General features: G+C 39.0%; 1 protein-coding gene across 50 annotated transcripts in view; it reads left to right on the forward strand.

Annotated features, from left to right (window-relative positions):
• rims2b (regulating synaptic membrane exocytosis 2b) overlaps nt 1–24,790 on the forward strand; it is a 240,779-nt gene that overhangs the window by 143,534 nt on the left and 72,455 nt on the right. For 31 of the 50 annotated variants that reach the window (XM_077196592.1, XM_077196603.1, XM_077196620.1 and 28 more), the window contains 9 exons: nt 1,903–2,026; nt 2,732–2,778; nt 2,888–2,997; nt 11,933–11,980; nt 18,589–18,719; nt 21,136–21,307; nt 21,588–21,741; nt 22,372–22,398; nt 23,883–23,951. In XM_077196592.1, the coding sequence (XP_077052707.1) occupies nt 1,903–2,026; nt 2,732–2,778; nt 2,888–2,997; nt 11,933–11,980; nt 18,589–18,719; nt 21,136–21,307; nt 21,588–21,741; nt 22,372–22,398; nt 23,883–23,951 (882 nt within the window). The remainder of the gene's footprint in view (nt 1–1,902; nt 2,027–2,731; nt 2,779–2,887; nt 2,998–11,932; nt 11,981–18,588; nt 18,720–21,135; nt 21,308–21,587; nt 21,742–22,371; nt 22,399–23,882; nt 23,952–24,790) is intronic. The other 19 variants (XM_077196598.1, XM_077196589.1, XM_077196623.1 and 16 more) reach the window with 3 other exon arrangements.

Here is a 24,790-nt window from a genome sequence, read left to right on the forward strand (position 1 = left end):
CCGCACATCACAATGCAGTTGAGGGTAAGTTGCTGGGAAAAGAAAATCTGATCGTCAGGTTCCTGAGCGGGGCTAGGAGACTAAATCCTCCTCCATCGCTCTCTATACCCTCTTGGGATTTGTCTCTGGTCTTTTCGGCTCTTCAGAGATCACCCTTTGAGTCTCTGCAATCAGCTGAGTTAAAAATTCTGTCCTGTAAAACAGTACTCCTGGTTGCATTGGCCTCCATCAAGAGGGTAGGGGACCTGCATGCATTTTCGGTCGACGAATCGTGCCTGGAATTCGGCCCGGCTAACTCTCACGTGATCCTGACACCGCGGCCTGGATACGTGCCCAAGGTTCCCACCACTCCCTTCCGGTAGCAGGTAGTGAACCTGCAAGCGCTGCCTTCGGAGGAGGCAGACCCAGACCTGGCTTTTCTCTGTCCCATCCGCGCTCTGCGCCTGTACGTGGACAGAACGCAAAGCCTCAGGACCTCAGATAAGCTTTTCGTTTGTTACGGAGGCCAGCAGAAGGGTAAGGCTGTCTCCAAGACGAGGATGGCCCACTGGATAGTGGATGCCATCGCCTTGGCTTATGAAGCCTAATGCGTGTCTTGCCCGCCCGGGTTGAGAGCCCACTCCACTAGGAGTGTCACTTCTTGGGCGCTGGCACACAACACCTCGCTGAGAGATATCTGTAGAGCTGCGGGCTGGGCGACACCTAACACGTTCGCTAGGTTTTATAGCCTACGTGTTGAGCCGGTTTCTTCCTGTGTGCTTGCTTCAACCAGCCGGTAACACCGAAGTTCCCGCTATAGTGTCGGCTTGCTGCGCCACTCCCGTCCACATGGAGCGGATACGTGCACTTCTTTGCTCCAGTCGAGTTCCCCACTCAGGCGAACCCTGTAGAGTTCCTCCGCACACCTTCGGCAGTCGGACGTTGCGGAGCGTCCGACGCCAGGCCTTGTGCTCGTATGCTTGTGTAACTTGTGCTAGGCTGGGTTCCATATGTGGTGATCCCTGCGGAGATCCCATATGTGTATTCTTCCACGATCAGCTCCCTGCAGTGAGCCTGTGTTTCTTTCCCTTGGCAGAGTCTGCTCTGCCGCCACTGTCTGGTGTAGCCTCCCCCTTCTCAGGCTGGAGCCACCCCAGTGACATTCCATATGTTGCACTGCCCCTACGGCCAGTCCATATGTGTATTCTCCACATGTTACCTCGCTTCGGGCAGGGTGTGGCTTCCACAGCGTCCCTCTCCCCTGGAAAGACACGCTTTCCCAGTGTTATCCAAAGAGTTCCACTGTGTGGGGTATAACGGAATAGCAGTTCGAACTCCCTCTACGCAGGCCTTCCGCCCCAGCCAGTTAGGGGTCTGAGAGTCTTGCGTAGGGCGCTGGGTGTTGCAAGAACCGTGGCGTTTTCCATGGGATCCCAATTACGTCGACACGTCAACGTTGCATCGAACGTGAGCGACTGAGAGGGAACGTCTCGGTTACTAATGTAACCCTCGTTCCCTGAAGGAGGGAACGGGAGACGTAATGTCCCGTCGCCACGGTGGCTGACCATCGCTGTACGGCCGTCACAATCTCGGCTCCTCAGCGGAAAACAATGAATGCGTTCGCCCGCTTCCTGTTTATACCTGCGCTGCGGGGCGTGTGACACTTTTCAGGCACGCCAACGTCCATTGGCTCGTTCTGTAGACACTCGAAGTTGATAGGGCTCCCAGAAGTGTTCCCCAATTACATCGTCACGTCGACGTTACGTCTCCCGCTCCCTCCTTCAGGGAACGAGGGTTACATTAGTAACCGAGACGTTTTAGAATGACATAAAAGTGAGTCAATTATGTAGTAAAATTAAAAGTCTGTTGTTTTAAGTGGAGATAAACTATTTTGTATACATCCTGTGTTGTATCCGTCCTCAGGTGATCAGGTTCTGGAGTGGAATGGGAGGGTCTTGCAGGGAGCCACATTCAAGGAAGTTTACAATATAATCCTAGAATCCAAGCCAGAGCCCCAGGTGGAGCTGGTGGTCTCACGGCCCATTGGGTGAGTTAAAGCGGGTGATGGATTATTACTCACTGTGTCAGTTCAGGGACACAAAGCACATTTTCTTTGACAATGGAGGCTTATGAAGAAGTGTAGCCCGTGGTAGCTCAACATATGAATGCTTATATTCACATACACACACTAACACACACAGACATGCAGAAACTTCAACATTCATGATTTGAAATGAAAATGCTTTAGGAGAACATCTTGACATGCTTTGAAATTATTAATTGTGTCTTTCAAAATGCTAGACATTTTTCTACCTTCAACCATTAAGAGTCTAGGACCAAAATGGTCAAATGCTCAGGTTAACATTGAAGAGCTGGGCAATATATCAGTGATGCATTTAAAATTATTTTGATGGCAATATACAGTAAAATTATCTTCCATTGTAAATATTTGATATTTTAATGATCTTTTCATTTGGTAATTATATTTCATAAAACAAAATCAGGTAAAGATTGCTGTTTATAACTATTACGAATCTGCTTGACAAAAATTGCTGTGTGGTTGAAATGATTGAGATTAAACCCATTTCATAGAATATATATATATATATATATATATATATATATATATATATATATATATATGTGTGTGTGTGTGTGTAATCAAAGCTTGATATTTTTTACCCTCCCAATTACTTTCTGACATATAGTTGGAATGCTCTCCATTAAAATTTTCTTCACTCTTTCCTTGTAGAGATGTCCCTAGAATACCAGAGAGCACACATGGACAACTTGAATCAAGTAAGTTTAGTTGGTAATGATATATTGTTTGAAACACATCTGTACTTTAGCATTGCTTTAGCTAGCAGGAGGATCAATGATCTAAGCCTTCATTCATTATTTTTTTTAGGTTCAAGTTCCTTCGAATCCCAAAAAATGGGTCCCTCTATCTCTGTCACTTCCCCAATGAGTCCTGGCATGCATCGGGACAACCCTCAGTATCTGTCTGGACAGCTCTCAGTGAGTACCAGCATCTGGTCAGATGCTCTGCACAATTGACTGATATCTAGACTTTAAAAAGAGCTTTAAAAGAGTAGTGCGGAGTTGACAAATGGACAAATCGTTTTTTAAACATCAGGAATATAGGTAATTTATACTACTGTTCAAAAGTTTGGGGTGATAAAGTTTTTTTTAGTTTTTTTTTATCAGTTTATTCAGCATGGATGCATTACATTGTCAAAAGTGGCAATATACACATTTATAAAGTAATTATTTCTATTTCAAATAAATGCTGTTTTCATGGAATTACATTTTCAAATATATTCAAATAGAAAACACTTAAATTATAACTTAAATTGTAATATTTCACAATGTTACTGTTTTGCAAATAATTGCAGCCTTGGTGAGCATTACAAACGTGTATGAAAAACATTTTAAAAAAATCTTACTGACCTCAAACTTTTTAACTGTAAAAATCATGTTTACAAATAAAAAAAAATCACCACTATTATCAGATTTTTTATTTCACTGGTTGATTTGAATAGTCCTGCAGTGTCATTTTTAAAAATACAGATATTTCATTCGATTTCTGCTGATATGAGGTCATAAAAATGTCTCCGTTACGTATGTAACACTAGTTCCCTCAAGAGGGAACGAGACGCTGCGTCAACGCTGTGGGAACGCCCCTGCATGTGTGCGTCCTGAGCAAGTGTGGAATCAGTCCAATGGAGAGATGGAACGTCATTGGCGGGTGACGTCATCGACCAGGAAACTATAAAGCACCCCAAAAACACAAGCGCGACAGCTTCTGGTAGGCCAAAGCAAGTGCTAACAGGCATGCCGGGAGTATGGCAGAACGACGCAGCATCTCGTTCCCTCTTCAGGGAACTAGGGTTACATACGTTACCGAGACGTTCCCTTTCAAGGGAACTCTAGCTGCATCAACGCTGTGGGAACGCTAATACCCACGTCGCCATAGGAGCAAGTGCCCGTCATGTGAAATCAGAGCGCACAGAGGACGAGAGCACCTGCGCCCCTGTAGTGGAGCTGAGGTCAAGATCATAGAACCTAACAAAAATGTGCGGTGAGGACCAGCCTGCCGCATCACAGACATCGTGGAGAGAAACTCCTGACAATAAAGCTTTGGAAGCAGTCATACTCCTGCTCGTACAGCCAAGGGTGAAGGCTGACCAGCCGAATCGTAAACAAGTGAAATGGCCTCAACCACCCACTTGCTCATCCTCTGTTTAGTTGCAGGACACCCCTTCCTGGGTGGCCCAAAGCAAATGAACAACTGTTCAGACTTCCTCCACAGGGCAGCTCTGTGGACATAAGCATCTAAAGCCCTAACCGGGCAGAGTAAATTAAGTTTCTCCTGGTCTGACCCACCTCGCCTGAGAGAGAAGGTCCCTCCTGATCGGAATCTCCAGAGAAGAGCCATCGAGGAGAGACACTAGGTCCGCGAACCATACTCGGGCCGGCCAGAACGGGGCTACCAGCAGTAGACTGACCCCGTCCCGGCGAACTCTCTCCAGAACTCCTGGGAGCAGAGCAATCGGGGTAAAAGCGTACAGACGCGACCTCGGCCACGCCTGTACCATATCGTCCAACCCCAGAGGGGCTGGATGAATTTAGAGAGAACCACAGTGGACAGTGTGATGTCTCCCTGGAAGCAAACAGGTCTACCTCGACACGACCGAAATGTTTCCAAAGGAGCTCCACCACCTCGGGGTGGAGTCTCAATTCCCCGGGCCTCGGCCACTGCCTCGACAGGATGTCTGCCCCCTGATTTAGTTACCCCGGGATAAATATCGCCCTTAATGAAAGAAGCTTCCCCTGGGACCATAGAAGGATCTGGCGAGCCAGCTTGTATAACGGGCGCGAACGCATACCCCCTGATGGTTTATGTAAGAGACCACCGATGTGTTGTCTGACCGGACAAGATCATGACGGCCTCTCAGGTCTGTGAGGAAGTGCTTCAGAGCCTGAAACAATGCCAACATTTCTAGGCAATTTATGTGCCACGAGAGATGATTGTCCTGCCACAGACCTTGGGCTGGACGACCACTCATGATCGTCGTTAGCGTTACACAACGACAAAGAGCTCCCAACACAGGTCCTTGGGACAGAAACCAAGATTCCCTCCACTTGACCAGAGCACGGAGGCAACGCCACGTGACTTTGATCGTGCGGAGTGGGTTTCCCCTCGGGGAGAACCCCTTGGTCCTGAGCCACCACTGTAACGGTCTCATGTACAGCAGGCCACAAGGTATAACGTTGGATGCTGCTGTCATCAGACCCAGCAGTCTCTGGAACTGCTTTACAGTGAGCAACTGGCCTAGCTTCACCTGTTTTACGGCTGAGAGAATCAAAGTGATGTTAGATTCATCTGCGATCCCCACGAATGACACCGCCGCTTTGCCTCGACAGAAGCGGGACCCGATCCGTGGGGATGGCGAACCAAACCACTCTCCTCAAAGAGTGCTCAGCGGCAGCGGAGCGTTCTAAGGGGAAAACGCTCGCAATGCTCACAGTCAGCTCCCTCGAGAGCTGACTGGGCATGCTGAACTCCCAAACAACACATAGATTGTGTGTATCCCCGCCCGTTAGATAGCGCGGGCAGGGAGGAACACACTTTCTATATTGCTGTTCGCTCGCCATGGCTCTCAATATATACATAAAATTTTTTTTTTTGAAATATTGAAATACTCTTGCCTAGTGACAACTAAGGCCCCGTCCACACTACTGCGTTTTCGTTTAAAAACGGAGAATTAAAACGAAAACGATCTCCGTCCACACCAGCGTTTTAGCTGCGTATTAGAATTGATCTCCGTCCACATTAAAACGACTGAAAACTCGGATCACGTGACCATTCTCCAACACTGTGCATGCGCGTGCCGGTGTAAACAGGAAACGGATGGACTATTCCTCAGATTTGATGAGGAAGCAAGTAACGTTAGCTACCTCTGCAAAGATTAGAAAATGTCGAAGACCAGAGATTTCTTTTCATGGACCGACGACGAGGTGGAACTTTTACTTAAAGTTACAATGGAATAAATTTTTGTTGTTGCTCCTTCCACGTGCGGACGTAGTCTTTCGCTGAGGTTGATAAGTGCCGCTCTGGACATTCGAAAGTTTTCGCACCATTCCTCAGGGACCACAACTTGATTTTTAAAATTATCCCACCATGCGCTGGTTCTTCCCGGCTTAACCCAAAACCGACGCTCCATGTACGGTTGATACCGCCGCTGCACACGGGAATTGTCATAGATTGCTCGAATAATAGTTTGCCTCCGGCGCATGTAGGCAGTTATAGCATTGTAAAATGCAGAATTTGCTTGCACAACAGCTGCTAACAAAGACATCAAAGTCAGTAACGCTTGTAATTCGTTATCCATGTTGCACTCACTAACATCAGCTACGTAGTCCAGGATGTTTTTGTTTGTTTTCTTCCGGTGACGGGACATGTGATGGGTGGCTGACGAATCAGGGAAGGACACGTCATGGGTGATGACACCCAATCATAGAGCCGAGCGTGACCTTCTACGTCATCGTTTCTAAACTCCTCCGTTTTGTCCCGTCTACACTAAAACGCCCTCCGGAGATTCAAAACGAAAAACGGAGCTCCAGCGTTTCTAAACTTCTCCGTTTTGGGTCTTCGTTTTTCCCGTTTTAGTGTGGACGGGAGGTGCAAACGTAGCAAAAGGTCTCCGTTTTTAAACGAAAACGCAGTAGTGTGGATGGGGCCTAAGGGCAGACAAAACCACTTGAGACAATGATTCACATAAAGCGCTTGCTGAGTCACAGAAGCTGTCGCGCTTCTGTTTTTGGGGTGCTTTATAGTTTCCTGGTCGATGATGTCACCCGCCGAATGACATTCCATCTCTCCATTGGACTGATTCCATACGTGCTCAGGACGCACATCCCACAGAGTTGATGCAGCTCGAGTTTCCTTGAAAGGGAACTGCATGCCCAATAATTATAATACAATTTAAAAAAATGCTGTTCTTTGTAATTTTAACATTACATAAATACATTAACATCTAGTTCCCCATAAATAGGAGATAAACTCTCCCTCTTTCTAATTTACAAGCATAAAATCTATTTTTTTTTAATACCATAATTTGCTAAATGTTTGAGGATTCCCAAGAGATTGCTTATTTAGAAATGGACGTTATGAGTCACTGAACAGCCAGGACTCAGTAAGTGGTGACAATATTGTAATTTTATAACATTTTGAGCACAATATATAACTTAATTACTAGCTTTTTATTTTAAAAATAGATCCTAATTAGGTTGTGCCAGTGTATTAAAATTTTACTTAATTTTGATACTTGTATTTAAAGGGACAATGTGTATTTTTTAAAGTATTTTATTATCTAAAATCAATATTTTTATTCATAAATATGTCCTCAATGGTGTACAAATACCTCTTCCAATGATCTGACTTATCCTCATAAACAAAGAATTTATTATCTTTATGTAAATGGGATGGGTAGGTCCACGGAGGCTTCCATGTCGTTCCGCCATCTTGAAAAACTATAATAGCAGAGAGTACCAGGCCAACACGTTTCCACAACGCATTTTCGTTCAGAGCCAGCGTCACTTGACTGAAAGGACAAGAAGATTTGAGAGACGCTTGTCACTGCCTCGGCAAGTTTAAAAGGCTGCTCTGCATGGTTATTTATAATGGAGGACCATACTTATGTGGAGCCACAGGACCGGAGATTGCAAAAAACAAGGTTTAATGTCAGGATAGCTTTTTCCAGGTGGAAAGAGTTGATGCAGGAGAAAGCTTTCAAAAGAGACGCTGAACCTGCCTGCTTTCTAAATTACAAGCTTTTTTTGGTCGCTCCTCTGCCTTTGGAAACTTTCAATTCTATCAAACATCCGTTTGTTTGTTGTGTCAAGTTGCAGTTTGTTTGAAATAACAAACCTGTTCACCCGAGGGAAAACTCGACATCCTGTCATAGCTTTTTGGTGCATAACGGCTACCGTAGCTGCAACACGCATTTGAAAAGGCGAGGCTCTGTAGAGCACTATTCGTTTGAATGCAAAATACAATTTCACCACTAAATGGGAGAAATTCCTACACATTGTCCCTTTAAAGGCACACTTTGCCGGAATTCTGTATTTGTCAAACAGCGACCCCTAGAGTCGATGTGGAGTACTTGTATTTAACGTTACTGTCGTAAATACCACTCACGCAGAGAGGCTCTGCACTTTATTACTTTATAATTATAAAGTAGCCTACCGCGTTTGATGGCTTATAACGTTTTTACATGATTGTGGCTAAATTACAAGTAAATAGCCTATAGCCTAGGCATACTGTATGATCTCAGTTGTGTTTATTGAGTGTAATGTAAACATTACAAAATACCAGATAACATCAATAAAGTTACATGTACGTCTCATTATTTCATAACATTGTCCGTTTGAAGTCGTTAGACATGATTATTGCACTTTATCATAATAGTTTGGAAATTGCGCTCGTTTGCACCATTTACAACGTGTAGGCTTATTTATGTACTGATAATGTGAGATGTGAGATATTGTTATGTGAGATATTGACAAATTTTCTCATGATAATCGCACGAATCAACTTTAACAGTGAAAGCCTGTCTGAGTGGGACTCTTGTCCGGTTCCTCACACGGTCAGATTCTCGTTTCCTTTTCCTAGACTCTTCTGACCGTGCTTTCTTCGTTTTTTCCTTCGTCGAGTCTGCCATCACGTCTGAAATGCGCGCTAGTGTAGTGTCTTCCATAGAGGGTGCTTCATATGTATGTGCTTATTGGTATGTGTGCAGTGCCGTAAAGCAATTCGTTACATCGCGAGAACTGATATCACGCGATACTTCCTGAAGCTGAGGCCGGCGGTCCGCCGGACCAAAGTTGCAAGGGTGTTTTTTCCGCTCACAGGCACCGGGGGGGGAGCAAGAAAACCCCCTTTCAACCCGAAAAAAGTAATATAACCATTCCAATGACTCCGAAGCTGTTGAGTTAAGCTAAAAATAAACTGCATAGTTACCCTTTAAAGGGCCCCTATTATGGATTTTGAAAATGACCTTTCATGTAGTGTGTAACATAGCTCTAAGTGAATGAAAACATCCTGCAAAGTTTTAAATCTGAAAGTGCACTGTATATAAAATTATTGTCTTTCAAAACTAAGAGTCGTCTCTAGTCAATTAAATTAATCCTTCTTCAAATGAGTCATAAGCCATTTCGTTGTGACGTCAAGACGAAACATTAGTATATTGCCCGCCCACGTATTGCACGCGCAGACACCAGGGAAACTTGAACCTCAAACTGGCAGCTGATTCCTGTACTGGATAGCATCATGTTGAGAAGACGCTGTGCTCTATAATGTGAAGGTAAAGACAGTTATTTTTCACTCCCCAAGGATCAGCATGTGAAGAATCAGTGGTTAAAATTCATCTTTACCACAATATCACAGCAGTATAATCCTAAACTTTTGCTGTGTTCCCTTTATTCTACTGACGACTGCTTCTCCAATCTCAGAGTTCAATGCAGGATTCGCAAACTGCTTGCTCTTGAAAGATGGTGTTCAAAAAACGTAGTTTTGAGTTTTATATTGCGTAGGTCTCCTGCTAACTGACTAACTCACATTATTACTGTCTTACTGAAATGCTTCTGCTGATCAGCTGTGGGCCAGTATTACCTAAAACTGTCTATTAATGCAGATTATCTGTCGTTCTCACTACTTTGAGGAAATATTTGTTTTACCAACGTTTATGTTACATCAGATCATTCACTCTAGAGCTCGGGTAATGTACATTGCATACATGCACTGTTATTGATACAGTTTCCACGTATTCACCGCAGTATATTAGAAAGATAATCGCTAAAAAACAAGTGCATGTAAAAAACATACACTTGTTGGTGAGGAATTACAGTTGCAATATCTTATAATGTACCTCAAACTGAGTAGTGTATCACTGTGAAACGTCCTGCTCAAGTCGTCCTTGCGATGGAGGTTCGGGTTGAATAACAGCGTTTCATCATCGGACTAGCGCTCGCATTGATATGGTCAAATCAACGTCATTGTTCGTTACTGTGTTTAGTTTACAGTGTAGGAACCCTCAGGGCGACAAGCAGAGCTGATATGTTATGGCAATGGGCGTTTTTGTTATCGACGCACTGTACACTGTAGGCCAATCACAACAGACTGAGCTGTCTGGCCAATCAGAACAGAGTAGCTCGCGGAAAGGAGGGATTTAGAGGGATTGATTCATTTGACGAGTCGTTTGAGAATCATGAAAATGTGACGATGTGCAAATGTATATTATGAGGAAATTAAACAGTTTTTTTACCTTTGATGTGTGCAAACATGTTGTAAGAGACTCCACAACAACAATAGGAAACTTTAAAATAGCATAATAGGGGCCCTTTAAGGTTTGTGGAATGCTAAATGCTACTAAATGCTAAATTTAAATAATTTTAAGCTAAATCTGTGTTCTATGCTATAAAGTTAAATGAGCAAAACATAGGATATATAAAACAATTTTTTAAATTAAAATTGTGGTAACACTTTATTTTGATGGTCCCTTTTGAACATTCTGTTGACTATAAGTAACTTTGCAACTACATGTCAACTAACTCTCATTAGAGTATTAGTAGATTGTCTGCTTAATATCTGCTAACTATTTATTGTGTTGGTCCTCCAACAGAATTTCTACTGACTATAAGTAACTTTGCAAGTACGTCAACTTATTCTAACCCTAACCCTACCAGTCTACTAATACTCTACTAACACCCAAATGAGAGTTAGCAGACATGTAGGTGCAACTTTACTTATAGTCAACAGAATGTGTTAAAGGGACCATCAAAATAAAGTGAAACCAAAATAGTTTATTGCATTTAAAAAAGTTAGCGAGATGTATGATGATATATATATATATATATATATATATATATATATATATATATATATATATGCACTTTATACTAGACTAGTTGTGTCAGTCCAAGACAGTGTCCGTCACAGACAGCCTGGATTCTGGAAGGTATCCCGTAATGCAAAACGTATTCTCAGTTTTCAAGCTTGTTACCTGATTGACGTAGACTCTGCAGGTCAGCTCTGACACAGCACAGGTGGATCAGGATGTTAGGTAAAGTCAATTCCTTGAAGGGGTAGCTACTGTACATTTCTCTGTCTGCTTTAACGATCAACCTCGGTCTTAACGACAGTTTGAAACTTAGGGGAAGCATATAAATAATTTACACAGTTTGCACTATCAGTGGTCCTAACTACGCCTGAGACGTCTGTGAGGTAAGTTTCATCCAGGTGTTAGTGCTTTCATACAGTACAGTAAATTGCTTCAGGCATGGGAAACAATTAGCAATTATTGTTTCTGTTAATTGTTTAATAGAGAAATTATATTAAATGTGGAGAAATCATGAGAGAAATGTGTTTAAAAAGGCAATACTGATTAACAATAATAGTAAAAGTGTTTTTTCTGTTTTTGCGCTGAATTGTATCTGTTCTTTTATCTTGCAATGGGTTGCGATGTTGTCATTTTTTTTCTTTTTGTTTGGAATGAGGGAGATTTATCCTAAAACCTGAAAACACACATATACTGATCATGCATGTTGTTGCTGACTATACATTATTGAGAAACATTATAAGGCATTTAAAGTTGAAAGGTATTCTACACTGTACCTACCAACATGTGTCACTGTGGTTTTATAAGCATACTTACATTGCGTTATAAGAATCATCTTTTGACACTATTTCAGACCACAAAAGCCTAAGGTTAATTCAGCTTTACGATTCTCGTAATGTTTGAGTATGAAGCAGTTTGATGAATAAGAGCTGTTTTACGTCACTCTGTTAGGAAAATTTCTTCTCAGATGGGTTGTTTTAATTTGTTTGCCTCTGTGCAATTTTGGTTTAGTTGTATTGCTTTTGTTTTCTTTGTTAATTTTGCTCATCCAGAGTCCATGCCTTAGTAGGAGAACCACGCCTTTTGTCCCTAGGGTCCAGGTAACATCGTCAGACTTCTCTCTCTCTTTCTCTGCTCAGTCTTTTTTTTAATCTTTTCTTTCATTTATGGCAGTCTTTCTCAATCCCTCCTTACTCTCTCTGTGCGCTATTTGGAAAATGCACTGCAGGAAAATGGCAGCATTCCAAGTTTCTCCCCCTGCTCTTTTGTTCAGTTTTTATCCCCCCCCCCCCCCCCCCAAATATGTCATTGCCCTTGCAATTTATAACCACAATTCATAAGAGCGGTTTCATTATTACAGTCTGTTTTTTGCTTAGTTAATTGAAAGGCCATCTTGCTGAGGCTTGAAATTTTCTGCATGAATTACATACCTGATTTAATAGTTTAAAGAGACATTTGTTTTAACCTTTTTAAATGTGGCATGATTTTGTAATTAGCGTAGGTTACTAAATTAAGTCTCTTTAAATTTTAAACTGATTTTTTTAGACAAACATTTTTAATTCTTTGTCATGTAACATGGAACTTTATATTTGTATTATATTTTAAAGAAATTATTTGAATGAAATGCATGCTGTTAGTTTAAATTTTTAGTTAAAAAAAATCAATGCCAAAGACACTAGTACTATCAGGTTGTATCAGTACTATCAAATATTATGTTCTGTGTTATAATGAAGAGATACACTGTTTATTGCCACACTTTCAAGATAATATTGCATTTTCCAATGTAGAACATGTTTCTAAACTTCATAGATAAATAAACAAATTGTACCAAATGACTACCGTTTAGGCAAACCCATATGACATGCTTTCTACTGTGTAACAAAAAATAAGTAGTTTAAACCTGGCATGTTATGCACACAAGACATAATTGACAAAAAAAACTGTAGTGGCATCTTAATGTGCCAAGTATTTTAAAAAACAAACATTGGTTTGTGTTTCACAGAGAAAAAAATAATACATGTTTGGAACAATATGAGGGAGAGTAAATGATGAATATTCATTTTTAAGTTAACTAATTCTTTAATATCACTTGCTAATGATTTCTCATTTAACTGCATTAACTCCAATAGTTGTTGCTGTAGTTTTCAAAAATTTAGATATTGCAATGTTAGATTTTCAGACTATTGTTTCCCGATTAGGGTTGGATCAAAAATAAGTTCCATTTCTGGAATCGGATACTTTAGATCAAGAATACTTGTAAAAAAAGATAATAAAATAAATGTGATTCCACTTATCGATTCCTGTGGTTCGAAACCATTCAAGAGCAAGAAGATGCAAATTAAAACTCATTTCGGCACTTGCGTGCTGGACACATCCAGAGCGCGCGTACAAAATTTAACCTCTCATATAGTGAATAAATACTAAGTTGAGTTCTCTTTCACGTCTTCTTGCACTTGAATGGACAAATACACACAAAATGTTGTCAAAATATAATCTTAAACACAATCAGTTATGTCTTAAGTGAACGTAAACAGTTGAGAAAGAAAATGCGTGTACAAGTATATTGGATCTGTGCATTAAGTCGTAAAGTGACAGCTGCCTAATAAACATGCTGCTGTCTGTCATTCAAAGAATGAAAGAAAAAGAAAATCACTTACTGATCTTGACTGAATAACTTTTGTCATGGAGAATAAGGCATTAATATGTGCTTTATAAGTACTAATAAACAGCCAATATCCTAGTAAAATGCAAGCTAATAGGCAACTAGTTCAAAGTGAGAACTGAACCCTAAAATATATTGTTACCATTCATGGTATTCAGAATGTTTTGCAAAGACACAGACACAGAATAAATATGTTTAATATCTAAAAGTTTTTTGTTTTTTTTTTTACCATATTGGAATCAAACCTGGCAACCAATAAGAATCGTAATCAATAAGCGGAATGGGAATGTGAATTGGAATCGGAATCGCTAAAATTCAAACAGTACCCAACCTTATTCCTGATGCAGTCAACTAATAAAAACACAGACATCGATACATCTGTGTAAGAATCAAATGGTACAATTTGTTTGGACTGAAGCCTCCCCCTGCTCTTTTTTGAAATGGAAGCTACCTGAATTGCCCTAGTCTGTATTGAGCACTTTCTGTTGCTTTGCTGCATGCATTAGTAATGGAGTATGTTTTAGAATAGTAAGTTCTCTAAAGATGCATTATAGTGTTTCTTTTAGCTCTAGTGATCTCAAAAAGGGCAAATGCTTGGAAGTGAGATAATTAAGCTACTATTAATGCTTGAGAAGGTTTTCATAGAGGACAAAAGTACTCAAAATTGTATAAATAAATGTTTGATTTGTCATTCAGGAAGTAAATTAAACGTGACAAAATACTATTTTTCTATGCATAAAACAAAAAGGTAATTACATTACAGAATAAATTGTACAATTGTATATACGAAATATTACAAACAAATTGGAGCATTTCATTATTTGATTTAAAGGTAAGGTAGGCAATTTTTGGACTGGGTAGCAATAGCAAGTTAGTGAAATGATGGTGGTTGAAGCAAGGAAGAAGCAGGATCCACTTGCAGCACACACTTTATTAAACAAACTCTAAACTTGACGAGGACTTAGACAGGGATCAGGAACATATCAACCAACATCAATGCTACAAAATCACACATTCACGTACATTCAAGAACTCACAAAGACTGGACTGAAACACAGGGCTTAAATACAAGGGCAAATGAGCTGAACAAGATAACAAGGGGGCGTGGTTAATCGGGGACACCCGGGAAAATTAATAGTGATAATGGGGAACTACTAAACAAGAAACGAGGAGCGGGAAACAGAAAACAGGACTAAACCAAAAACACAAAGAACGGGGAAACACGGACAGAATTCATAACAGTTAGCTTTAAAAGCATGAGATCTCACCCTCCCTTCAGAGTGCTCTCCAAAGCCACGCCTCCTTCAAAACACATGAATGCACACTGCAGAGTTTTCAAACCATCACGAGACGAGAAACGGCGTAAAAATAAATCACGTCTCACCACCTGACTGCAGCAGATTAATTTTGCCGTTGATAGTGTTGCCACTGAAATGCATAAATGGACCGAATGCAATGATTGGAAGAACATTTTGTTGTCCTAGGCCATCTACAGACGATATATATAAATACATTTAGAGCACTTAACAGTGATTGCTATCACACTGTGGAGACTTCCAACCAGCATAACAAAAAAATAATAATTCTGGAACAAATTGCCTACACTGTCTTTAATAAATAAATAAATAAATAAATAAATAAATAAATAAATAAATAAATAAGCATCTTTTAACTCATTATACTGATTAACACTGATTTAATCATTTCTAAATGAATGAATACAAGTAACTTTTGATTTAATTGTTTATTCAATTAAGGACATTTAGGTTTAGATTTATTTAACTGCTTGCTTTATTTCAAGATAAATTAATAATTTTTGGCGAGATGAATCTGATTATTTAATGCTTTATTCATATTTTTGTCCGCCATGTTTCAAAACCTTCCAGTTTTTGCCCTTCTTGATTTTTAGGATAATTTTAGTGTGCATGTATGAGAATTAATATTTAGTTTATTTCATTCTCAGATAGATGCAACTGAGACTTTCAAAGCTGCTTCATTTAAATTCTAGTTTGGGTTGAAATTAGATAATTGAAAAAGTTTAAAAAAAAATTGTTTTATGTTAACATTTCCTTTGCTTAGTCTCTTGTGTGGTATTTTATTTGATTTGGATTGCTGGGCTTTGAAAGTGTCTGTCAGTTTTAGAATAAATTTGACAAATTGTGACTACATTTGAGTCATCTGATTGAATTAGACTTAATTGGGTAGACACGCCCTCATCCCCTGGCCAGCCAATGAGGGATGGAATATTCCACAACCCAGACTAGCACACAAACAACTGTTCAAATCCTCTAACATGTAGTCTAACATGCAAGATGTCAGAAATCATAGAAAAAATAGCTCCCCTCTAATATTTTGGGTTAAATGCAGTTTAATATCTATTGATGTGGCATACTGCAGATTCTTCCAAAAACTCATCCCTCAGTTTGTAAAAGAAAAGTAAAAACACATTTACATTAAAGGTGACCTTCCGATATTCTTTCATGAATTAGCTGTATTGGGCAAGTGTGAAACATGAGTGAATTTATATTTTTAAACCATTTCTAAAATATTTTTTTTGTAATGTAAATTGTCATCATGAATGTAGACCATTGTGTAAAACTGGGTTTACCTATGTCTGGTCTTGTCATTAGAGTTTGTTACTAACCTTGTGTGTGAAATGTTATAAGACAGTTTATCACACTAGTCTCATGTTACCATGCATATTGTTACACTTTAACATGGCTGTTCATTCAAATCAGCAGTTTCATTTTTATTTTATTATACTATTTATACTATAATAATATATAAGTAAAATATATATACGCGTCATGACGCACCACGGAAGCTACAAAGGTAAGCCAGTACAAAACAGCCTCAGCTTCTGAGAGCCTGAAGCAAGCCGCTCTCAACCATTCAGGAGGTGTGGTAAAGGGACGCAGACTGTAGAATCTCATAAATGTGTTCACAGACTTCTTAGAAGGAAACCCCCGATAATAGAGCTTTCGAGGATGTAAGACTCCTCATAGAGTGTGTCCTGATCAACAGAGGTTAAGGCACTGGGGACCCCTTCTTGGGAGACCCAAAGCACTCGGCTCGGCCACGCCTGTACCATGGCATCCAGCCCAAGTGGAGCTGCGTTGCCTGAGGGATAACCACAGCGGACAGTGGGTTGTCTGTCGAAAAGCATCTCTTATGTCTGTGTGGCAAGTATTCAGTGAGTTCCGGCTCATGTTTATGAAATGTTTCAGAAAGAATTTCCCAGAGACTGAGACAGCAGAAAGTGTACCCTGTATGTTTTCTTTGTTTTACAAAAGCACAAAGTTTTGTTGTTATTGACAATGTACACAAATAAAAGTAGATATACTTTATAGAAACTTTATAGTTTCAAATTATGTCTTTCACTTATCTGTATCCTCAAAAATGACAGAGTATTTTGAGTTGTTTCCACCGTTATAAGGAAAAAATCCAGCAGGACCTATCCTCAGATGGTTAACTCCACCATCTCTGGGAAAACCCCTTGGTCCTGAGCCACCACTGCAGGGGTCTCATTTACAGCAGGCCAAAAGATATTACATTGGACGCAGCTGCCATGAGCCCAGTGATGACTTGGCCTAGATTTATCCTGATTACTGTCATCATGATATACTCGATACGGGGCATCAAGGAGGAATGTTCTGTCACTCTCCTTGATGCACAACAGGTGTAAACTACAAATGCCTCTCAGTTGCCACCGATGCTGCCATGGAGCCCATTATGTTGAAATGCACATTTGCTGATGGGCTCGATAAGCAGGAAGAGAACGACTTCTTTCATCTCAATAACTCGACATGGAGATTGTGAAAGAACGGTAAGCCCCGGCGCTGAGGTTGTGCTTGGCTCAACAGAAAGCGTTTATCTGCTAGCCAAACTGAGTTCTGTAGAAACTAAATGGAAAAGCAAGCTACCATGCACAAGTCACAACCTCAACCAGTTCTACATAAGTGGGGGAAGAGGTTGGTAATCCTCAATCTCCCCCGCCTCAATGCTGAGATCTTCCAATTCCTCAGAAATGAAGAACTCAAGCATCGAGCACTTGCTCGGGGTGGAAGAAGCCGCAGAGCAGGCTTCCGTATCCCAAATGCGAGGGCTGGAACCTGCAGATGATGGAAAAGAAAGGGCTGAAGCTCACTCCACCTCTTCTGCAAGCTCAATTTGCTAATACCATGATTTTAAGATGCCGCACTGCCTCGGCAGACGCAGGTCACGAACCTCACCTGCTCACAGTGAGTACAGGCAGCCCCCCTTGAGAGCTGCCCATGCATGCTCTGCTCCCAGGCAGAGAGCACAAAACTTTAGTCCATTTTTTGTAGCTTTCTTACTCGCCATAATTTCTTTCTTTTGTCAGAATAAACTACACCAAATAGAACATGACAGTCTCACACACACAGATCACTTGCTGAAGAACAGAAACTGATACTATTGTGTGCCAGCTTACCTTTGTAGCTTCTGTGGTGCACCATCACACGCTACGTCACGGCGCAATTCCAATCAGGATTGGACTAATTTCACACATGCTTCAGACGCTGTCATGCTGGAGTAGTTCTATAAAGTGTCTTCATTCAACTCACCCCAGATTCCCTCAAAAGGGAAAAGGTTTTAATCGCTTTTAATTTATATTTAAGACAGTGTCTTTCCCCATAGTAAGTGCAATACAGTGTATTTATTGTAAACAAAAGTTTTTACAAACTGAGATGCAAGTCAAAAAAAGATTCTGTGATAATGAAGCTGTATTCAACCTGGAATATTGAGTGCATTAAAAAGTCAGCCCCCAGAAACGTGGTATCAAAATATGTGATTCAGTGTTTAGAACTAGTTTGAATTTCATATTTGTTTTTTTTGTGGTGAATTTAGTTGATCATCAAAGTTGATCTTGAGAGGTAGTTAACTTGATTTAGTTGCTGTGTGCTGGTGCTGTACCTGCTCTGGGAAAGTTCTGCCAAGCATGTGATGCTTCTGCAGGGCTTCCCTGGAACCTCTGGGGTAGGCTTTCGTTACATACCACCTAAGAAAGTCTGTGTCTTCCTGCAGGTCAAGCTATGGTACGATAAAGTGGGACATCAACTCATTGTCACTCTCCTGGGCGCCAAAGACCTCCCTTCACGAGAAGACGGGCGACCTAGGAATCCCTACGTCAAAATCTACTTCCTCCCTGACAGAAGGTACCTGCACTTCAGAGTTCAGATATATTCAGCTTTTGTCCTTCAAAAGAACTTTGAATTTGGATTTTTAATTATAATCTCAAATGATAACCTTTGTAAACAATACTTACACTGCTGGTCAAAAGTTTGTTGTCAGGTGGTGCGTTTTTTAAATGTTTTTGAAAGAATTCTGTAATGCTCACCATGGCTGCATTTATTTGATCAAAAATACTTTAAAGGTGCAGTGTGTAGCTTTTGGCGACATGTAGCGGTTCGTTTGCGAGTTTGCACTAAGGGCTCAGCCCACTGCTCACCCCTCCCTTTCGAAGAAGCTACGGTGGCTAAAACGGGACAAACATCGTCGTCTGAGACAGCAGAGAATAGCCAGAGTAAACCAAGTTTCTGTACCACAGTCCATTATAAACCACATCATGGATAAAGATTACAAAGCCATAGTCAGGTGAGGATCAAGGGTCTTAATACATAATATAATAATAGTAATCAGCTGATTGTCTCACGAACGTAACCAGCACATTCTCCCCACATAGCAAACCCATAATATAGCGAGGGACAAGAACCACATAAAACTATGCAACTATATATTTTTTCTAACAGGGTAGTAAAAGTTTAGCTGGCTAATATGAGCAGTTACTGTGGCTGAGCTGGTTAAAGCATTAAGCCTTGTTTATACTCGACGCGTCCGCATGAGCCCAAAGGTGCGTGCGGCAAAAATTACATGATTGTAACAGCGCGCGCGCCTCCGCATCCCCTAGACACCACTTACTACACACAATAGGCTTTTTTCTCTGATTTTGGAAACTCGATCGACTTAAAATGCTTCCAAGATCGACGGGTTGGTGATTCCTCTAACTGTTTTACGGTCAATGACAAGAGTAGCCTACTAATCAGCTGTCTCACGAACGTAACCAGCACATTTATCCCCACATAGCAAAGCCATTACACAGCGAGGGAGAAGAATTAAGTTACATGAAACAATCCAACTACATATTTACACCACTGACAAGGGAAAAGTCACTACTCACGGTGTTTATGGCTAGCTTCTTCTAGCTTTCTGCGGCTTCTCTTTCAAGGTAGTGACGAAACGCGCTCTGTAACTCTGTTTGTTCGCTGTCGGCTACAGTAGAAACATGACGTCACAATATGGCGACCTTCATAGAAGGGGATTCCCGCGCCTATGTAGATATAAATGTCTCACTCTAAGGTAATAAAAACATTACGGTTTATTGAGTAAGTTCTTTATACACCACTGAACACATAGTTATGGATGTCATATTGCATTTCTGTTAATAGATACTCAAAATGTTTACACACTGCACCTTTAAAACAGTGATATTGTGAAATATTATTGAAATTTTAAAGAACTGTTTTCAATTAAAATATATTTTATGACAAAGCAGAATTTTCAGCAGTCACGACTTCAGTCTTCAGTGTCACATGATTATTTGTATATTTTAATACATTGATTTGCTGCTCAAGAAGCATTTTATTATAAATAATAATCTTGAAAACAGTTGTAGTGCTTAATTATATTGTGGAAACTGAGAGACTTTTTAAAGATTATTTAATGAATAGGATGTTCGAAGTAAACAAAAAAACAGAGATTTAATTTTAATTTTCATAATTGTCTAAATAAAAAATTATAAAATATTTTCTAAAATATAAAAACAATTAATGTGTAAATTCAATGTATTAAGGTTTTTTTTTTTGGTTTTTTTTACTCTAAGCCAGGACAATAAATTGAGGTTCGATAATCCCCGAAGTTGTTATTAACAAATTTGTGTCTATTCACAGTGAAACCTTCAAAATCACTGATATATTGACACAATTACATACATTTTTATAGTAAACCCATTAAGTATTTTCAGGACAAAAAGTGTTTTTCAAAAGACATTATATTTTTATTACGAAGACTTCAAAACCTAGTGAAAATGCATTAAAATTCTCAAAATCCTTAATTTATAGAAGGGATATAGACATGGGGAAAATTAATGGGAAATATTCCACAAACACAGACTGACAACTACTGAAAAAAACTATAAATTACATTTGAAATGAAAATTCATTTCTGAATATAAATGAATGAATGAATAAATAATATTTTGTGTAATAATAAATTATCAAAATGTGTAATAAAGTCTAATAATGTGATATATATATATATATATATATATATACATATATATATATATATATATATATATATATATATATATATATATACATATATATATATATATATATATATATATATATATATATATATATATATATATATATATATATATAATTATTATTTTCAATGAGAGGGTCCTTGGATTGACTGTCTCTATGAGGGTCTGTGAAACTAAATGTTAAAACCCCTCAAGTTTAAGTCATATTAGCAGCAGTAAAATATGAACTCACCTGTTCTTCTCAGCGATAAAAGCAAGAGGAGAACGAAAACAGTGAAGAAATCTCTGGAACCCAAGTGGAACCAGACGTTCATGTACTCGCCAGTGCACAGGCGAGAGTTCAGGGAACGTATGCTGGAGATCACGCTATGGGACCAGGCTAGAGTCCGAGAGGAAGAAAGCGAGTTCCTGGGAGAGGTGAGAGAGAAACACCATCCCACTGTATGTCTCTATGATGCCACATTCGTAGTAATAAAAGATTTCACACTGTTTACTCGGTATAATGCTAGATAACTGTTGTGGCAGTTCATGTCTGAAAGCAATATCAGACATGAATAGAAGTTTTAGTTTAAAATCAATTTAAACTTTCTTGGCAAAGTTTATACTTTAAATATTGCACAATTTTGCAGTTTAAACTCAAAACATAAGTCATTATAAATGGCTCTGTATTTCATACCTTGTGTGTTTGTGTGTGTAGATTCTGATAGAGCTGGAGACAGCGCTATTGGATGATCAGCCTCATTGGTATAAGCTCCAAACACATGACGTGTCCTCTATGCCGCTGCCTAACCCGTCACCCTACATGCAGAGACGTCTCCTACATGGAGAGAGCCCAACGCGCAGGTTACAGAGTATGTACACACATCTACTGTTACAATAAACACAAACATAATCAATTGAAACTGCTTAATAATGGTAAACTAAAGTATTCACAGTACAATTGAATGTGATCTCAATCTGATTTTGACCGAACAGTGTGAACAGCAATAGATTTTGAATCACATACCGGTATTTAAATCCAGTCAGGGCCACTTTCAGATGTGTAAATCGACTTCTGTAAACAGTCCTGTCATGATTCATTTTATGTTAATCATTCATCATATCATTTTGTTTCATTTACCAGTTGTTTAAATCATAAAATAAAATTTGAATTACACTGCATTACATAGACATGTAAAAAAATACACACTACCATTCAAAAGTTTGTGGTCTCTTATGCTCAGCAAGTCTGCATTTATTTGATCAAACAATAATATTGTGAAATATTATTACAATTTAAAATAACTGTTTCTATGTTTATATATTTGTTTATTATTGCTGGGGAAACTATGATGCATTTTTCTTTAAAAATGTATGTGTAGAAAGTTCAAAAGAACATTTTATGTATGTTTGTTTTTGTTTTTGTTGATGTGTTTCTTTTTTTCATGTTTTGTTTCCTTCAAAAAAATATTACTATCTATCCACCACTGACACATTTCCAGTCAAGAGCCCGTATTTATACAACTCAGGTAACTTTTACCTGCTTGCTCCTGTTAGCATGTGATTGGCCAGCAATGTGATTTGTATCCTTTACACTGTCCAAAGTGTGATCTCCCCTCAGTTCCGCCTCATACTCTTCAGAAACACCCACTATTCCACACAGCTTGCATGGAGTTAATGCACATTGCTGCTGCTACATGCCACCAATCCTCATTTTAAAGCTTATATCCCTTTTAAGGCCTGATCTTCACCATTAAAAAATATAAAATCAACCCAGTTCCTGAGACGATCTATGTATGGACTGCTAACGCTTTTCCCAGTCTCTCACAAACCTTTCTGTGGTTGATGTTTGCTGTGTTTCACTATTTTGAACCAAAGTTTGTTTCTGTTATCAATGTGAGTTTCATCGTGAGCTGCAGCTGTTTTTCCAATGTAGAAAGGTAACAAATGAGAAAGCGTCAGCTTAAACTAAAATTAACTGGCATGGATATATTGTAAGGGATACAAAGAGCCTCTTACCTAAAGTTATTTCATTAGAAACAAATGCATTTTGTTTTACATGCAAATTATACAAACTAGTCTAGGTTGCTTTCACATAAGCTTTGCCTTAGCATGGAAAAAAATTTCACATAAAATATTCTCAGGTCATTTTCAATATATTATTCAAATCAAAAGTTGCATCTATTAATATTATTTAATGGACTTCAGCTGAAAGGGACTAACATTGAACAGTTTTTCTAATAACGAATGTTAACAAATGTTACTAAATACTGTAACAAATGTAATACTCGTTAGTTAATGCTTTCTGAAATTATAACTACAAATGGACCAATATGAGCATTTTTAAATGATCAGTCTTTTTAGGTTGAATAATATCCAATATAATAATATCCAATATAAGAATATCAGATCTTTTTTTTAGGTCAAACTATACACTCTTAAAAGCTTTCAGAAGTAAAAAGCGTTTTTTCATGCCTAAAAATTGAATTAAAATGTAAAAGTGAAGAATTTGCTTTATTGAAAGCTATTTTTGTGAAACGAACAAAAAAATGTTAGGCACAACTGTACATATTTATAATATCCGCCATCATATAAGCCACATAAAACAAAATAATTTATAATTTTATAATAAAATTATATAAAAAAATACAATTTATGTTTAGTTCGCAATATAATAACTAATTATAAAAATTATTAATTTAGAATTAATTAGAAATGTTAAAGATTTTTTAAATTATTTAAAAATATGTTAATATCATAATTTCAATATTGGTGCATCTCTGATAACATGATGCTAGTTTAGTGTGTGCGTGTGTTTGCTGTGCTGTGACCCTAGCTAGATTACTTAACCTCACGTGAACCGTGCTGTAAATTACAACAGACGGTCACGTTAAGAGGGTATTTTCTTCATTATGTCCCTCGTGATCTGTTCCTCCACCCTTCTCTCTCTCTCTCTCTCTCTCTCTCTCTCTCTCTCTCTCTCTCTCTCTCTCTCTCTCTCTCTCTCTCTCAGGATCACAGAGAATCAGTGACAGCGAGTTCTCTGATTACGACTGTGAAGATGGGATTGGTGTTATCTCAGGTACAGCGAAGTCACCTTTCTCTGCTTTAGTACCACACTGTTCTTAGAAAACTGAAGACTTGAGCGTCATTGAAAGCATTCAGTGCTTTTCAATTAAATTCAGTGCTCTTTTATATATCAAATTAATTTGCAATGTATTGCAAACATAAAACAAAGTTATACTGTAACTTATTATTTCACTTCACTCACATTTTAGTGGAAAGTGGTACCAACAGTGTGATTATATACCGAGTTTTGGGTCAGTCTTATAAGCCTTGTTCAGACGGTCAGTCTAAATATTGGAATTAGATTACAATTTTACAAATCCATTTCAAGCTACATTCATATATGGTTTGAAATCGTATTCAGATATAATTTCTGGAAATCCATTATATCATTTATGCGCCACATAAAACGTAAATGTCAGACGTCGTTGCAGAAACAAGATTGCGTTGTATTGTTGTAAATATTATTACAACTGTTTAAAATATTTTAAAATGTAATTTATTCCTGTGGAGGCAAAGCTGAATTTTCAGCATCCTAACTGCACTCCTCAGTGTCACATGATCTTCAGAAATCATTCTGATATTTGATTTTCTGCTCAAGAAACTTTTCTTACTATTATCAATGTTGAAACCAGTTATTTGATGAATTCTTTGATGAATAGAAAGTTCAAAAGTGCATCTTTTTTTTTTTATCTTACTGACCGTTTGAACACACAACCTGATCTGATCTACATGAATGAAACTCCAGAGGGATGTCTGTTGTCTTTGGAATTATCTGTTTGATGTCTGATTGCACGTGGGCTACCCAGGCCTTTGTGTGCGTTCACACATGCTGATCAACAAATCAAATTAAAG

The sequence above is a fragment of the Siphateles boraxobius genome, unplaced genomic scaffold (genome assembly GCF_051911475.1).
Source record: "Siphateles boraxobius isolate OS27281-9 unplaced genomic scaffold, OSU_SipBor_1 35, whole genome shotgun sequence".
NCBI classification, from domain to species: Eukaryota; Metazoa; Chordata; class Actinopteri; order Cypriniformes; family Leuciscidae; genus Siphateles; species Siphateles boraxobius.